The sequence below is a fragment of the Hippocampus zosterae genome, chromosome 13 (assembly GCF_025434085.1).
Source record: "Hippocampus zosterae strain Florida chromosome 13, ASM2543408v3, whole genome shotgun sequence".
NCBI lineage: Eukaryota > Metazoa > Chordata > Actinopteri > Syngnathiformes > Syngnathidae > Hippocampus > Hippocampus zosterae.
The window spans coordinates 6,615,281-6,634,031 of record NC_067463.1 but is presented as its reverse complement, the minus strand read 5'-3'; the positions used below and the strand labels follow the sequence as shown (position 1 = coordinate 6,634,031).

Below are 18,751 nucleotides of genomic sequence, written 5' to 3'. Positions count from 1 at the left end.
ATGTGGCCCGCAAAAGCAAATCAAGCGTGTCAAGTTCCACGATTCTTGCTAAAGTCTGGACCAAAATTTCAAATTGTCACATGTAATCTGCATTAACAGTCATTATAATTGACTTCTGATTGTAAAAATTGTGATTGATCAATTTGTTGTGCGCTGTGTATGTCATATGCGGAGGGGATTGAACAGTGATATGGTTTCCCAAAATTCATAACGGCTCTCCAAGGGAACTGTAACTACAATGTGGCCCACGACAAAAATGTGTGTTTGACTCCCCTGGTCGACAAGCTTCAGCCCCACCCGCTCCCCCTCCTGGTTTCCCATCCCCCCTGCAAAAACAGCGCTCACTTTGAAACAATAGCTTTTATTTATCAAAACGTTGACATATAAATATCGTTTGTTTTTCTCCTTTTTACAATATCTGAGGATTTCGGTTGCAAGAAAGACGTGTTTTCTTTACAAGTTTTGGTCACCAAAAAAGAGAAGAGAAAAAGAAAAAAAAAAAGAAAACCCGCGGCCTCAACTTTAGGACACGTGATTAAAAGATAGGTGAGGATTAAAGCCCCCTTTTCCACCAAGCAGTGCGGTTCAGGTCGACTGCAAATAGCCATCTTTATTTATTGATTGATTTTTTTATTTTGCCATTGTCCACAAAATAAAAAACTGACTTGAATTTTGCCCCCTTCGCAATGGAGGTGGAGCCAGACACGCCGCAGTCCATCGATTGGGCGACGGATAACGGTCGCTCGAGTGTGGCAATGGGATTGCTTTGCCAAGGAGAACCAACACGTGCTCGAGATCCTCCGTGTCACGTTTGACCACAAGCTCACCGATTGAATTCATCGGCGAGTTACTACACAGCCTGCTCAAGCAGTTTTTTTTATCCGCCTTTTTTATCCGTATACGGAAAAGACACGCTGGCACGAAACGGGGGTTGCAGTATCGTGTCTGATTTAGAACGACATCTGTCAAATTAGTTACGCAATTGCTCTGTTTTTGTGTTGTGCAAATAGTTCCTTACTGTTTTTCAGCAGTAATGCTTTTATTGCTACTCAAACTATTTGAGTTCCTTTACTCCTTACTAGGGGTGCACCGCTCCCAACTTTTTGGGCCAATCACCAATCGTCGAGCTTTGAAAAGCTTCACCTGCCGATCCCAATTTTTTTGTTTCATAACCAACAGCGTGAGTCTTCAACGTTTTGTTTTATTGTGACGCACTGAACGATGCCTTTGAAACGCGACAAACGCGTTGCTGTAACTGCGCCCGAAGTGGTTTTCTCCGAAAAATGTGTACTCGTCATTCCGTAGCAGACGGTGGTCGACTTTTGCGGACCTCTGCGGAGGGAGAAGAGCTCGGTGGACAGGATCGGTTTCATTTTCAGGGATCAACTGGTCACCGATCCTTGAAAATGAAGGAAATCTGCACCGATCCCGGCGAGTTGATCGGCGCACCCCTACTCCCTACGTTTGTACTTTCAACTCCTTGGTCGAACTAGGATGGTGACTTCTGTTTTTCAACCGTCGAAGATGACAAAATGACGTAAAGAGACATCCATCGAGCTTCAGTTGAGATCCTAAAGCAAATCTTCCGTACCCATGGCTTGATTTAATACGATATCAACTCCGACGGAGATTTTCGGTAGCATCGGTATACTTCAAGCTCAACGTGCGCGTGTTTTTGTCACCTTCTTATATCAAATGTGCGCTATTGAAACGCCTTTGCCGGGATTCAAATGTAAGGCAACGGTGCCCGATATTTGCTCTGACGGAGCGACTTGATGGGTTCTTTGAGTTAAAAGAGGCTTTGTGGCATCTTGTCAATGGAGATCAGGTTTTGTTTTTTTTTTTTGCTGTTCCCGAAACCGGATCCGGAGCTGAACCGAACTGCGTCGCTCGGTGGGAAAGGTGGCTAAAGTCTCCCGATTCCTGATATGTTTGCAAGCATCTATGCAGAGCTTTGGGAATGTTTGAACGGGTCCACTCGGAAGAAAAAAAAAATTGTAGCTGAGGTGTACAAGGCCTTTTGTCGCTCGAAATCGTTTCGGATCCATTGACGCTTATACAGCGCGGAAACATAACCTGGCAGTCCACTCCGACTGTAGCCCTGTTTTCTGGCGGCGTCCGAGCATGCCGCTTTGTGTGTGCGCTCCGACGACAAGTGTTAGTCCATATCCACGTCCTCGCCGTCTGTTTCGAGCGCCTCCCGACAGTCCGCGTTTGCTCCGAGGCCCTCGGGGAGGGCCGGAGACGCCAGTTCCTCCTTTGCGCGCGGCTCCTCGCCTCGGCGGCCGTCGGTCAGCGCCTCCCCGCCGACTCTCCCTGCAGACCGCGAGGATGCCTGAGACTCGGCGAGCGCGGGACTCTCGCCGGCTGGCTCCTCCTCTTCCTCCTCCGCGTCGACTCCATTGCGAACGGGACCGCCATGGCGGCGGTGCGTTTTATGATCCGCGGCGATCGGCTTGGCGAGAGCGCAAGAGAGGTCGGTGGGTGCGCGTGATTGTTCGAGGCGAAGTCTGTCGATGGCGTCCTGACACGGCGAAGCCTTCAGGGCCGTTTGGGGCACGAGAAAGCCAAGGGGCTGATGGGTAATGGGGTAAAGCAAAAAGTGGCCTTTGCCCACCAGCGTCCTCTGGGCGGGCAGCGAGGGGAAGTCCGGGGTAGGTTTCCGTCGAGGCGTGGCGTCCGAGAGGAGGCTCTCCACGCTGAAAGGGTTGCGCTTCTGCAGGGCCGAGGATCTGGAACCCGCCGGGCTGCCGGAGCCGCGCGTGCTCGCCGGAGAAACCCGCTCCGCTTCTCTTCTTTGGTTTTGCTGGCTGAAGTCGTGTGGGGTTTGGTCACAGCTGGATTCGGTTCGGTGTCCTCGGGCGACCCCGGACGCCAGTGGCGGCTCCCCGTGAATATTCCCGTCGGGGCCCGAAGAAGGCTGCTGCTCGCTGTCGGTGAACTGCGACACGCCGCTGTCGCTCTCTGAGCCGCCCGGCGTGTGGAAGCTGTCGCCGTGCAGAAGTTTGCTCTGCGACTTGAGCAACTTCCTCTCCTGTTTGCGTTTCTTCTTTTCGGCGCGCTCGCGCTCCCGCCGGGCGATCTCCTCGGGGTCCATGGGCTCGCCGCTGCACGTGGTCGGGTGAGAGTTGTGCGCGGGCCGCCCGGGCCCTTTCTTCGTGTTCTCCTTCTTCCTCCACTTAGCGCGTCGGTTCTGGAACCAAACCTGCGCACACAAACACACAAGACTTTACTTCAAAGACAACATCATGAGAATATTTGTTGAAACTAACGGGGGGGGGGGGGGGGCGGGGGCACTTAGTACAGGACACAATTTGAGTCAATCGCAGTTGTCAGGCTTCTGCATCCTTCGTGGATCCCGTCTCATTTTAGTCTCCTATTAGCCCACTGCAGTTGACTGACTACCTTTTATTTATTGCGCCTCACACAGGATTAAAAGTTGAAGGTGATGGGTCGCCATGTTAGTCTGTTGCTCCCAAATTATGTCATGCGCTTTTGTTTCAGCTTGACATTTTCAAGCGCAAAATCTGTTTGGCGGGCATTCCAATGAGACTTGATTGCTTGATGACGGTTTCTTTCTCTTTTTTTTTTTTTTTGGATGGCCTTGTTTTTTTTTTTTTCCTGTTTGAATTTGCAATTGTATGTTTGCGAAGCACTTTGAGAAGTGCTCAGTAAATTTACGGACTTACTTGTCAGGAAAACAAAACACACACTTTAGCTCCCTGCCGCGATGCTGCAAGTGACTTAATGAGCTGACTGTAAGTAAATTAATTAGCAAAGAAAATCATCAAAGTCAATTAAAACGGATACAAGGACAGACTGTATATTAAGGGACTTTTCCCTTACTGAGAATTTGGCATGCGCCGTATAGATGGCTTCAGCAGATGTTTATTTCATGTGAGCATATGTATGTTTTTATAAGCAACGTGTGCTCACTGTAAATCATTGGAACAAAAATGAAACAAGGCACCAAAACCTGCTCCATTAAAATTCCCTAGCACACATTCATGTTCATATATCTAACAATGTATACGTTGGTTAAAAAAAGAACAAAAACAAAGAGCAAATGAGTTATTCACATAACAGCAGCAAAATCCAAACACATCCATCCATTTCCCCCCCCCCCCCCCCATTTTCTACACAACTAATTCCGCAAAGGACTGTGAATGGCATCATTCAATTCTCCTTAAACAGCACTCCGCAATCCATACCAACCAAATTATGCCTGCCTAGCAGATGGCTTCTATTGACCAGGTGAAATGATCACTCCACACATCGCACACCAAAAAAATAAAATAATACACTTTTTGCTCAGTGACTCTCACTTTTAAACACGTGGCAAAATTTTAGCATCCATTTTGAGTATTTCAAACTCTTGATGATGTGCACTTTCAATCCGATTCTTTTTTTCTGAGCTTCTATATATGGTCGCCGTTTTCGCATTTATTTATTTGATTGATTGGCAGATTTACTCTTTTTCAGGCCGCTCTTTTGGCAGTGAGTATAGATTGAACATCGTCTTCCATCAAATGTACACATATGAAAGAAGGAAGCCTTGTTGGCAGCGTTTGCGTTCATCACCGATGAGTTTGCTTCTTGCCCAACTCTACCGGTTAAAATCGAACTAATTGGGTGCGTTTCATTATAAGCCCAGCACACACCGTCCACACCAGCCCTCGGCTCCTCGCCGGACTGCCGTCTTCGGAGCCGGCCAAGAGCGATGAAGCCACCCCCCCTCCCCCCAATCCACCACCGTCACCACGTCCCCCCCTCCCACCTTGGAGCTCTCCGGGACCGGCCTGGAGCTGGGCTCTCTGAGGGCCGCGTGTTGGCCGCTGATAAGGCGCATGGAGTCTAATGAGGGCGAGGCGCGGACACGGAGCGCGACAATGTGAGATTGTTGACGTGGCTTCTAGCGCGTGTCCCCCCCCCCCCCCCCCCGCCATACCCCCACCCGCCCCATCACCGCCACCCTTCGCAAACCTGCGATAAAGGAGCGTCAAAGCAGCTTGAAGGCTGAATTAAGATGAGGTTTAGAAACAAAAATCTGCCCGCCCCCACTCGCAGAACATAAAGCATCACCCTATTGACGTGGTGTTTCGAACGTGACGTGCACTTTTTTTTAACTGAAGAAAATGATTTTGTTGTTGTTTTATTCACACAATCCCATAGAAAACGACGGCACGTGACTGTTTGTTGATAATTCATAATTGGTTGTTTTCTATGTTATGCGCGATGTAGAAAACTGCTTAAAATTACACACGTTCTTGTAAGTTTACCTGGCAGATTTTGTGACATATTGGCAAATTTTGTGTGGGAAATTATTATTTTACTCACTATTCTCCTTCCTCCTCTTTGGTTGAATGACTGTGCAATTCTGGAATGCCAATTTGTTGAACTTGAATCCCCTTAAAAATAAATGTGTTCACTCGTGTTTTCTTTAAAGAATGATACCAATCTTAAAACGTCTGCCAGGATTTGCTAACTATTAATAAGGGGCAATTATTTATTACACGAACAGTTCCTTATTTGAGTGAAAACTCTTATATTTCAAGGCATATTCGAGTATTTTAGTATTTACTATTAAAAGCACAGTTGCTTGAATTCATGTGGCTTTCTGGATCTGCAAGAATATTTCAAGGACGGTTAATTTCTTGAATTATAATTATTACAATTCATAAAAATCAATTTTCATTTCAAACACTAAAGGGAGGAGGAAGAACGTTTCACCTGCTTCTCCACGTTGCCTTTCTTGTTCCAAAAGAAATGATTAAATCAAACCCCTAAATAAAGAGGCGCCCCATGTCTCAAATATTATTTTCAGCCCCTTTTGGTCTGCTCAGTGACAACCCTTTTTTTTCTTTTTTTAATTAACCCATCAATCAATAAGTTGTGCCCATGCATAATTCAAAGGAGGTCGCCCTTTATTGGAGATTTAATTGACAAATTGCTGCTCCTAGTATGGGGTGGGCCTTCGCGGGCCAGCTCCTGAACAAACAGCCACCCTGACATGTTTAGAGGATGGTGGGGGTGAGATTTTTGTCATATAAGCCCATTTAAAAAAAAAAAAAAAAAAGCATTTCAATCCCAATCAAAATCAATCAATGAAGAGCGGGCCCGCAGTTACCTGAACCCTGGACTCGACCAGGTCCAGCCTGAGGGCGAGCGCCTCCCGCATGAACACGTCCGGATAGTGGCTCTCGTTGAAGGCCTTCTCCAGCTCCTCCAGCTGCCAGCCGGTGAAGTTGGTCCTGGTTCTTCTCCGTTTGCAACCGGGACTCTCTTTGTCTGGGTCCCCGGAATCTGTTGTTGTTGTCCGAAACAGTTAGCACCGCAGCGTTTATTGATTGGCAGCTTGACCCGTTCGGAGAAGCATACTGCTTTCATTAAATAATTTGAGCTCACGACCCCACTCCCAAGGAAAAAAATCAATACTGAGGATGGAACTTAATTGCCATTGTTATGAAGTATGTACATTTTATTTACAGCGCTTCTCACGGTGCAGACAGGGATCGCGGCGTTTTGGAAGTGTAGCTCCGGGGGAAAAAAATACGAGAACGAAATAAGAAAGAGCAAAACTAAAAATTAATAGACTTCAAAATCAAGGGTGGATCTTGGGGCCAATTAAGTCGACGTTTTATAGAAAATGACAACTATCATGGAGTGACTTTGCGTCCCGGTGAAGATTTGACGACACGCTGATAATCTCGCAGTGGTGTGTTATTTTTTTTCCTCAGAGATGCATGTAAAATACAGAAACAAAACATTTTAAAATAAATAAAAGAGGGGAAAAAACTCAATCAAATCAAAATAAATAAACATAATAATGGGGCGGGGTCCGAATAATCAAGTCTCATACTCGAATGCTTGCAGGAGCAAAAAAAAAATGTTTTTAACTGCTGTTTAAAAATATCGGAAGTAAAATAAAAGAAATCAAAATCAAACACCCCCACGCACACACATTTGGTAAAATAATTAAAATGCAACAAAGGCTCAAATATATTTTACTGTAATCGGAGAAGAATTCGAGATCAAGCAATCAAGGTTTACTGCACCCAAAAGCTTCCTTTTAACAACCCCAAACTCTCGCTAAATGTGAACCAAAAATAATAATACAGAGTTCTTCTCGAGAGGGGACGAATCGGGCGAGCTTACCGGAGAGTTTGTACTGGCCGTCGGGCGACAAGAGCGCGCTGGAGCTCACCACCGAGGCCGAGCAAGAACCGTTTAGTAATCCGTCTATGGTGAAGGGGACGGCGGCCGCCGACTGCAGCTGGTGCGCGCTGGCGAGCTCGTAGTGCTGCTGCTGCTGCTGCTGATGATGGTGATGATGGTGGTGGTGGTGATGATGGTGAGCAGCGAGCGGATACGGGAAGCCCACCAGCCCGCCCAAGGGGCCCCCGAAGTGGGCGTGAGGGTGATGCTCGAGGACGCGACTGTCCATGCTCGCCCGGGCTGCATGCGGCGGGGCCGAAGTGAGGATGCGCAGGAGGCGGCAGTGTGTGGCTGCAACATGCAGTCAGCAAAGGACGCAAAACGTCGTTTTAAAAAGGAAGCGAGGCTTGCGTGCCGACGGGTCGTCTCCCACGGAAGCACGGATGAGCGTTGTGATCAAGCCGGCAGCGACGTGTTGTGGTCCAGCCCGAGATGTCACGCTCGCTTCCCCCTCCTGGAGCCTGCTCATTAGGGCTCCCCCATCTGCTGGCGGGGCCAATCACAAGCCTTAATGGCCGCCTGACGTCACCGGACTCAGAGGAGGCTGAGCTTTGTTAGGGTTGTATTATTGTGATTATTATTATTATTATAATACTTCACTGGGTCGCTATGATTACACGTGGTGCCGTCATGTCCAAACATGAAGAACACGCGATTCCAATAACCTTATACCCCCCCCGCTACCCCCTCCCCTTTCAACTTAAAACGCATGTAGCACCAAATTTGACATTGGGGAAACATTTAATTGTGGTCACGATCTAATAAAAGGAAGAAAATAAATTAACATATTTCATATCAGTCTAGCGATAATATATATCTTTATTTTACCTGTTTAAAATAACTACAACAATTACATTGAAAAATATCCGGACAGTAAAATTAATGTGCAACGCTGTGAAAATATGTCCAGCAGTGCACCGTAAATGCTTATTTGGGGAAGGTGATCCTCCAAAGCAGTATTATCAAAGCAATTACATGAATATTCCTTATTTGTTCATACAATGTAAACGTAGTAAAGTAATACTTTTCTTGGAGTCCATACTTTACAATTGCCCATCTGTTTTAGGACTAATTGATCTGATAGATTTGCTTTTTGGTCCCGTTCAATGAACAACTGAAAGTGCAACTGCGACTCGTAAATCGGGGCGCTTCTAAGTGACGGTACAACTCAATTACGTGCGCAGCAAATTGTAATTTGTGATTTCTCATGGTTTGAGTTGCTTAGCTACATGAGAACGATTACTAGGCACATTTACCAATAATTTATCCTACACGTCTTCATGAAAAGAACTGAAATAAGCAGATTCAACCCACAAGTTGGAAGCACAGTGGCACTTGTGGTTAGCAAGTCACCATCCCAGTTCTGAAGTTAGAGTTCCAATCTCGGCTTCCTATTTTTAAATATGCATGGTGTGCTTTCGTGGCTTTTCCTCTGATACTCCCGTCTTCCATGCACACACATTCCAAAAACATACATTTCATGTTAAGTGAAGACAATAAATTGTCCGTCGATGTCAAAATGAGTGTGAATGGTTGTGCGTCTATATGTGTCCTGTGATTGGCTGGTGACTCGCCTCCGGTGTACCGCGCCACTCGGCTACGATCCAAATGAGGTACTATTGAATCCAGCTGAATTAATATGACGGGCAGTTAAAAAGTAATGAGCCCTGCTCAAAATGACCAGACTTCATATTTTCAGACATTTCAACAGTGTGTAGGTAAAGCAACTGTTTATTATATAAACTGCACAAAATAAATAAATAAATAAATGTCATTGGAACATATCCACTTCCTGTCAGCCATTTTGGAAATGATCAGACTTCATATTTTCAGAAATTTCAACAGTCTGTAGTTAAAACAACTGTTTAAAATATAAATTGCAAAAAAAAAATTATAATCAAAATGTCATTGGAACATATCTACTTCCTGTCAGCCATTTTGGAAATGACCAGACTTCATATTTTCGGAAATTTCAACAGTGTGTAGTTAAAAGAACTGTTTAAAATATAAACTGCAAAAAATAATAATAATAAAAAAAATGTCATTGGAACATATCCACTTCCTGTCAGCCATTTTGGAAATGACCAGACTTCATATTTTCAGAAATTTCAACAGTGTGTAGTTAAAACAACTGTTTAAAATATAAACTGCAAAAAAAAGAATAATTAAAATGTCATTGGAACATATCCACTTCCTGTCAGCCATTTTGGAAATGACACCATCATTGGATGGGGGCAAAGAGCTGTGATTGAATTCCTAATTTTGCATTTTGTAAAGATTGGAACCCTGCCATCATCTCCTATCACGATACGGTTGAGGAAAGTTCTGTCACTTTTGTGACAGGATAAAAGACTGAAGAAGAGGGTGACTTTTAACCACTAAGTCTAATAGCGAGCCTGTTTTAGTGGGACCATTGAAACGAGCACTTGCAAGAACATGACCTAATAAAATTCGGACTCTCACACACCGAAAAAAAAACTGTCGCATATGTGACAAATTTTGGTCGGTCTCGAAGCCTGGCGCGAGGTGTATCACAAGTGATTCTTGTCTCAATGTCTTGGTCATCAGGTTTTTGTTTAAGATAAGATATCCTTTATTTATTCGTTTGCACCTGTTCTCGCCAGCCCGGTCACTGGTGTCAACCAATCAGCTCCTTCCGATCATTTGTGTCTTGTAGTGGTCTTCTTTGTCTCGTCAGTTTGCTTATCGCAGTTCCCTGATTTCGTTTAGTCTTTCCAGATTCATTTGTTTCCGTTGAGGTTAATGTCAAGCATCATTATGACTGCTTTTGTTGCTTTGATCAGTAGTATTTGGATTCTTTGGGACAATTTAGCGTTTTGATTTCTCCAGCACCTTATTGGCCTTATTGTACTTGGGGGGGGGGGCGGGGGGGTGAAACTTTTTTTTCCCCATCCTTCATCTGATGTTTCCTGCCCTGCTTGGATCCTTCCACCTTTTGCCACAAACATGGCCGCAAAACTGCACCCAATTTCACAGTGCTGAACATATTTGTATTTTTTGACAGTCCAAAATGTTCCTCAAAACGTTGCGTAGTTTAACAGCGCGTAAGCCAGGAACAAATTGAGATGAGAATTTAGTTTTAACCTTTAAATTAGAAGAACTTCTTCAGCTTGAGGTTCCGCTGCATTGTGTTTGTTTTTTTGCTAATGGGTTTGTGGTTTTTAAGTGACAAGCATTCAGAGCGTTGCGTGTCGTGCGTGCGCTTTAAATAAACTAATTATCCAGTTGAGGACTTGTCTAATGGCCCTCGACTTGAAGCGTGCGTTGGAAAAGAAGAGGTGTTGAAATTTACAGTCATGAAAGAGGCCGGTAGCAACTGGCTGTGCGGGTCCACATCTTAGGGGAGCAAGCGGGGAGAGGGGGGGGGGGGGGGGGGTTTGGGCGGGTGGGAAAAAAGATTATACATATAAATTGTAAACGGTGTCGCAGGGGCCAAATCTTGCCCGAGGCGGTGACTGCTTCATTTTGTGTTAAATTTCTTGACAGAGAGACACTGGCGTGCTGGTGAATACTGAATGGTAATCAGAGCTGCTTGAATAAGTGCCCCCCCCCCTCTCCTTCTTCCATTATACTGTGAATTAATTCGACTTTATTTATCCAATTTCTGGAGCTGACAGAATGTTAATTTGAGTTGAGATTTGGCTCCGCTGTTCCGCATGTGACCCTGCAGCCCTGGGATTGGCGTGTTGTAATAACCTGAATCTTTCACCAGAAGCTCCGATAATTGTTACCTTATTAGCATGTAAATTGTTTAATTAATATTATTATGAAGAACCATATAATCCCCTCCGTTACTTGACCCGAGAGTCAGTCGACGAGCGGGCTCTCTGCATTTCAATGTGTGCCGCTTAAATAGCCTCTTTAATGTCGCCGTGGAAAGCTTTTCCTGCAATCTTAGTGCAACTTTGAGCACTTAAGAGGCGCTTTTGATGTCACTCCATCTCTTTCTTTATTTCCCCGCTGCTCCCTCTGATGCCTATTTATTCTCCGCATCAAAATCCATCGCTTTCTTGTCATTTGCTTATAAAAGCTCCTTCCTTGACAAAGGCCGCCCCCCCCATCCTCCCGCCTTCCTCCACTCCGCCGGCGGCAGTGCGAGCCAAACGCATGCGGCGCTCGATGAAAAGCAGCCCTTGACATGAGGTCCCATGAGAGCGCGCCATTTAAATTCGCCTTTCTTCCTTCCTCCTCCTTCTTTTTTTTCATTTGCAGGGCACGAGTGACATTGTCAGATGCTGGCTTTAATTAACTTGATAATAAGATGGGCAATTCACGTACGAGGCTAGCCACCAGACCCAAAACACCCTCTCCACTTCGATAAGCCGGCGCAGGACTGCAGTCACACTCCCAAAACAAAAAAAACCCCAAACAAACTACGATCTCCAAATATCAGTAACTGTTTGAATTGCTATTAAATTCAACCATCTAAATTCCAGGCTGATCCAATTGAAAATGAAGAAATCAATCAGCGTCCTGTCAAGCCGGGTGCACACATACTGCTGTCTAACATCTTAACGGATTTGTAAAATGTGATAGACCCCGCAAGACAAAACTATAAACTCTGTCCTTACTGCCCTGACACTGTGTTGTGTCCTTGAAAACCGACAAAGCAGGCAACGCCACACTCAAAACTATAGCCACACAAACAATCATGAGTCTGTTATATCAGAAGCCTGTTGTAGTGCCAAAACTGACCTGTGAGAGGCAGCACAGTTCCAGAGGGACTACAACCTGCTGGAAAAATCCAACGAATTCGTAGTAGAGGAAGAAATGGAAGAATCCAGGCTGTTCGGGTCGCTTCCTGATTTGCTATTGTATGTCACGTACGTCACAATTACGGAGATGGCGGCTCTGTATTGACCACAAATACAACTTTTTTTGTGAGTCAAACGATCCTTATGTCTCACGCAAGCTGTTGCTGTTCTTGGGCCTTTATGAATTCAGCAGGAAATACATACAAAGAGGTGATTGCCGAATTAAGTTCCTGGCTGAACTTGAACGCCAGCATTGACACTCCAAAAATGAAAATGATGGATGGCCATAGATTGTCTTAAGATCCCTGTAAAGTGAAAATAAAATGTATTCGAAATTTGACACAGCACAGAGAAGATTACCGGTACCAATTTTGGTGGATTAAAAAAATTGCCAAGTATGGATAATGAAGCTTAAAAATAATTGTGGACATGTCCACTGACTACATGAAACCACGCTGAAAAATGGATGCCACTCCAACATCTTTCTTCTGCCTAAAATGTTTGGAGTGTGAAAATGTATCCGCTTCAAGCCTCCAGTGGCCTGAACGTATCCCACCGGCCCATTGCAAGCTTTCCACCAGCTAGCTTCTGAGGGAACATGTTTGGGCTTCTTAACAACTAAGTAATATGCAGTAGCGCCAGATAAGTACTGATCCAAACAAAGACGCTCAAGTTCTTATGAAATGTGGGAGGGGCCATTTCTTGCCTGACACCAAAGCACATCACAGGGCACGATTTGAGCCCCAAAAATTCAAGAAAACTCTATAGTTCCATATTTGCAAAATACATACTTCTCAGTCTTTGCAGATGTTCTCATAACTTAACTTCCAAGATGTATTTTTAAAAACGCATCCCTCAATTCATTGAAGAGGTTCATTCAGGGCTTTCATTTTGATGACACGGCTTGTGACATGTTGACACGTGATGCTCCGGGCCCTCACATTCTTCAGCATATCCAGTGAGGTTTTTTTTTTTTTAATCACAGCGGCTGTGTATTTGTGCGTTCATACATGAGGTATCGATAATTAACATCTTGTCCTTATGTCTTATGCCTGAATAAATTGACAGCACGCTCACAGAGACTCATTATGAGCAGCTTTTCAGCAGAGGCCCGTATGCATCAACTGAAGTAAATCAATATGGAAATAGTGAGCGCAAAGTGTATTCTCCAGGACTTAAGCCAATAGTGCTGCTGATACATTCCAAATGTCGGGCTCAGAGGAGACACAATTCGGCCCATCATGTAATATCCAATTGTCCTACTACACGACAAAGGGAAATAATGCCGAGTCCAGTCACGCTGTCTAAAAAATAAATAAATAAAATAAAACAACTCATAAAACAACATACCGTATTTTCCATACTAAAAGACACACTGGATTATGAGGCGCACTTTCAATGAATGGCATATTTTGTGATTTTTTTCATACATTGGGTGCACTGCATTATAAGACACAATCTACAATGCATCCACTAGATGGAGCTATATTCAAGGAAACACCAACAGAACGATCAGATGTTAGTAAAACATATTTAATAAAGCAGCGCCACAGTTCACTTAACCAACAGCAAGTTATAACATGGACTCGTTAACGTTGAACTCTCTTGCTACTCTATTTCCGTGTTCAACTGCGTAACCGATCGCCTTAATTTTGAACTCTGCGTTGTCAGTATGTCTCGAGCAAGGAGCCATTTTGGGGTCGAAATGTTATTGTAATGACCATTCACAAGGTGCATCGGATTTTAAGGCGCCCTGTGAGCTTTTAAGAAAATGGAAGGCTTTTTAGTGTGGAAAATACGGTAGGCACTCCACGCCGGGCAAACATCTGGAAAGTTGGTACGATCTTGGCATGTCCACACTAAGGTTGTGATAGTTGACAAAAACTATTGAAATCACAAAAAACGTTTTTAAAAAAATATATTTTCACACAAACTGAAACAACATTTTACAATTATAAAACTAACCATGATTATCACAAAAATGTCCTTTGGTTTGAAACGGCTCTATTCACACTGTTCACATGCACGGTATAAGGTGTAAACATGCGCTTCAGCTTCCCCCGCAGGTAAATGGCGGCAACATACAGGCGCTATCAATTCACGTTGGTTTCCTGCGGAAGGACAATATCACTTGGTGGCAGTGATGTGCTCGGAAAATCGACACGTCAGAAGATCAACATGGAAGAACAACGCATCACTTAGCGTGTTTTGTGCGAGCATTTTCCATGTTTACAGGTTATGTGGTGAGCAAATATGATTATAAAACACGGTGATGTTGACTGCATTTTTTTGTTTAAAAAAATACATTCGTACAGCCCCAAAAAATCATACGCTTTCCAGCTTCTTGGAACATATTGTGTTGGACATTTAAGCTTCCGCTGTATTCAAAAAAAGTAATTTACCACCAATTAGCACAAATACTCTCTCTGACCGCCCCCTCACCCCCCCCAAAAAAAACAACAACATTGAGATCAGACGTGTCACGCTGCAGGTTGGTGAACAATCTTTCTTCGAAGGCTTCAAGTCTCCACTCGCCTCTCGAGAGCAGGAATCAAGTCACATTTCTTTTATAATCAGCCCAAGCAAGGTGATGAAGAGGAGCGTTAATTAGTCCGTCGGCTGCGTGAAAGTTAATTTTAACTATCGCTCATTATTTAGTCAATCGCTTGATAATTAAGCATCTAATCTAAATTAATTGCTGGATGCCTTTTGATCGTGCAAGCGCTCTTAAACGAGGCGTGTGGATGCAATTCCAATTACAAGTAAAAGGATTGCAAGTATTGATCTCCTGTTTTCTGCACATAATGGCCGCTTTGATCATTCAGAGAAAGTAAAGAGCCCATTTGCGGCTCCTTCTGTGCGCGCAATTAAAACCGTGCCTGCTCCTAATTGTGAGCCTAATTGTGCTTGTGACCGAATATGCAAGTCGTGCTTGTTTACTATTCCTTGAATCCACTTCCTCTAGTTCAAAGGGATTAAACGTGATGCCCTTTTTTTCAAAAATCAAAGCAAACCGCAGTCAAATGCAGCAGCACAATTTGAGGCTGCAGCAATCATACCACGTCATTTAAGAGTGACTTATCACCTTCCCCTCAAAAACTTACTCAGTAGGCCATGAAATTCTATGCCTGGAAGAGTCCAAAATGCCATTTTAATTGTTATCAACGACTCGGGATCTACCAGCCTCTCTGCTCCCGCCATCTTTGAGCGCCATCTTGAAAATAGTCCGAATGAGCCTCTTCCTCGGAGTGGGGAAAATTTTGCAGATTAACTTTTTAAAAAATATATACTGTATTCTTAGACTTTATTGGAGTTTTATCTGTTCCCAAAAAAGGCTGAAACCAGCAACCAAACAAATACCGGTAATATTGCTCTTATTCATGTTCAGAGTGATTTCATGATGTTGAACTGAGCAATGTTTTTAATAATACATTTGGACTGTGTGTATGCGTGTTTGATATTTTGACAAATCAATGAGCAACCTAAAGTGCTAAAAATGGCTTGCACTCTGGTAATACGGTTTTGATTGATGATTACTGAGTTAGAGCAACTCCTCAATGTGTTGAGGCACTCTAGAAACCAGCCCAAGCTGTTGCTAGCCAGCTAGCCAGCTAGCTGCTAGTAAGTAGCCAGAGCTTCCCTCAACCTCCCGATTACCCGCCGTAGGTAACGTGAGCCCAGCTGAGCTTTTTTTGGACCAACAACAAACCAACGCTGCAATACAATGTGCTATACATGGAGTTAAATTAGTCACACAGCAAAGGCATTTAAAATGATAAATTAATGACATAAAAACAATAAATCACCCCAAAAACAATTACATACCATCCACATACCAGTGCATACGTATGTCCGCTTGTTCAGAAGTTGATTAGAAAATGTCGCTATTGACATGAAAGCATATATTTTTATTTATTTATTATTTTTATTTTTGGGCCACTTTATAGCAATGTCTAGACTACAATTTTGATTAATTCCATGTCATTTTGTATGGAAAAAGAATCCTTCAAAAATTCGGCCATTTCTAAGTAGTCCCAGAATTTTAGCGGTAATGTATCTGAAGATGGCGGCCCGGTAGTCCAGTGGTTAGCACGTCGGCTTCACAGTGCAGAGGTACCGGGTTCGATTCCAGCTCTGGCCTCCCTGTGTGGAGTTTGCATGTTCTCCCCGGGCCTGCGTGGGTTTTCTCCGGGTACTCCGGTTTCCTCCCACATTCCAAAAATATGCATGGCAGGCTGACTGAACACTCTAAATTGTCCCTAGGTGTGAGTGTGAGTGCGAATGGTTGTTCGTCTCTGTGTGCCCTGCGATTGGCTGGCAACCGATTCGGGGTGTCCCCCGCCTACTGCCCGGAGACGGCTGGGATAGGCTCCAGCACCCCCCGCGACCCTAGTGAGGATCAAGCGGTTAGGAAGATGAATGAATGAATGAATGTATCTGAAGATAATCGACAGGAACTAAACAATAACCAAATACGCTAAAAGAACTCGTTTGGCCACTCTTCTCAACTGGCAGCTCACCAATCTCAGCATGACAATAAGTCATCCTAACATATGCCTAATTGTTTATCGCAGCGTGTTTACATAAACACAAACTGATGGGGGAGCTGCGGTGGGGGATGGTAGTGCTGTTGAGTGTTGAGAACCGTGCACACTGGAAGACAGAGCTGGGGAAATTAATTTAAAAAATGGTGGCAGATAATTACTTATCAATTAAAGCTGTTATCCAACCTAATTAGGCGGCGTTCATTAAATTCAGCCAATTTAAACCTTAATCAAAGCTAGCGGAGCCTGACAACAGAGCAGGGGCCAGCGAAGGGCGTCCCCTAGTGCACCATGGAAGAAGTTGTGTGCCAGTGAGGTTTTTTTTTCCACGTCTTTATATGCATTTCAAGTCAGTCATAGCCCTTGCCAAAATAACCCAAAAACAAGAACTTATTCTTTCTTCATTTAGCCACAAACGGGATTAAAGCTAAATCAATATTTCCCCTGTGAAAATGTTGTGAGGTAGATTTATTATGTATTTACCGGTTTGTTTATATACATACAATTTAGTCTTACTTCATATTGCTGGTACTTCCCACAATGTCATTAGTTTTATTTTGTTGTGCTGGGCATTAGTAGTGGCAATTTTAATCACACATCAACTCGGATATTGTAGCATTGCACTGCATTACAACAGAGAATTAAAGCTATTTTCCATTTTTAATCTGCTTAACCCCATGAAGGTCACCGGTATGCTGGAGCCTATCCCAGCTGTCTTCAACCTGAACTGGTTGCCAGCCAATCACAGGGCAAGAATTAATCAAATGTAGATAATTTTAAAAAACATCTGTAAGTATCTACTGTACATTTTTTCTGAATAACCAATGCAACTACAATGGCACATGGATTTACGAGTGACTCCATTTTTTTAATGCTCGAAAATATACCGATATATATATATATATATATATATATATATATATATATATATATATATATATATATATATATATATATATATATATATATATATATATATATATATATATATATATATATATATATATATATATACACAGTATATATATGTGTGTGTGTGTGTATATATATATATATATGTATATGTATGTATACAGTATATATATTGGCAACACATACAAACAGAGCATACAGCAATGCTCGCAGGCGTATATTCATCGTCTTCACAAAAAAAACTAATGCAGCTTATTTACTACAGTTTTGTGTGTTTGTAAAGTGTCCTTGAGTATCTTGAAAGGCGCTTATAAATAAAATTTATTATTATTATTATTATTATAAATCATCATCGTATGGTATGTCTGTATTTATCACACTGCCCCCTGGTGGTTGTACGGCGTTATAGGGAGGCCCGTGGCGTACATTTCCCCCTAAAGTTGAAAAATATTGAAGTATGTTTCATAGCCCTATAAAGGGCTGTGATGCGTTTGCAGTTGCTTCCAAGAAAAATAGGCTGCATCTTTAACGCCTATTTTACCCAGATTTGTGCAGGCCTCTGGGACACACAGTAAAATCGGATCCTTGAATCGTGGAATATTTGTGGTTCACCTCCATTGAAAAAAACAACAAAAAACGAATGATATATTAGCCTTTATAGGTTCATAGCTGGCCCGGGTAGAGTGGAAAGAAGTACTAAAGCTGCTCCATCTACCGAGAACTAAAACTTTTTATGGTTGTTTAAAACTAATCGGAGTTTTTAATGCAACTGTCAGAGAGGGATACTCGTAAGAATATTGTGGTTGCTTTGTGGTGTAGAACCCAACAATCGAGAGATGTTTCTCATATTTCAGTTAGCTTCTTCAGCAAAATACAACAACTACCTATCAGTATGATGCGCTGCATTTCAACAATTGCTAGGGTCTAACGGTACGTTTTTAATCGCGATACTTTTTCCTCGATATTGGCGGTTGATGCATTGATGCAGCGTCATAATCAATTTAAATATTGGAGATATGGGATTTTTTTTTAAATGCCTGTTATATATGTGTTCCATCTCACGGTGGCAATTTTGTCAGTGACATTTTGAATAATGACAATACAATGCATAGGACGTCGCCGAAATAATGTTCAGTACTCACCCTTTTATAAATTCTCTTAAATTTAATATTTATTCATTCGTTATATTTTTGGAGATATTAAAAACTGTATATGCTTTTGGAGTAAAAGCTCTGTCTCCTTATTAATGGGCCTATTATGTATATTTTTAAGTTTTTAATTACAGCAGTGGCTGTTGCACTCAGC

The 18,751-nt window shown here is 43.2% G+C and overlaps 1 protein-coding gene across 1 annotated transcript; it reads right to left on the bottom strand.

Annotated features, from left to right (window-relative positions):
• Positions 1-2,056: 2,056 nt before the first annotated feature.
• Positions 2,057-7,680, bottom strand: LOC127613274 (homeobox protein unc-4 homolog). Its single transcript, XM_052084229.1, has 3 exons — positions 7,156-7,680; positions 6,128-6,303; positions 2,057-3,205 (listed from the first exon to the last, which is right to left on the bottom strand). The coding sequence occupies exons 1-3, from the start codon at positions 7,442-7,444 to the stop codon at positions 2,159-2,161; spliced, it is 1,512 nt and encodes a 503-aa protein (XP_051940189.1). The 5' UTR covers positions 7,445-7,680; the 3' UTR covers positions 2,057-2,158.
• Between the last annotated feature and the right edge of the window lie 11,071 nt (positions 7,681-18,751).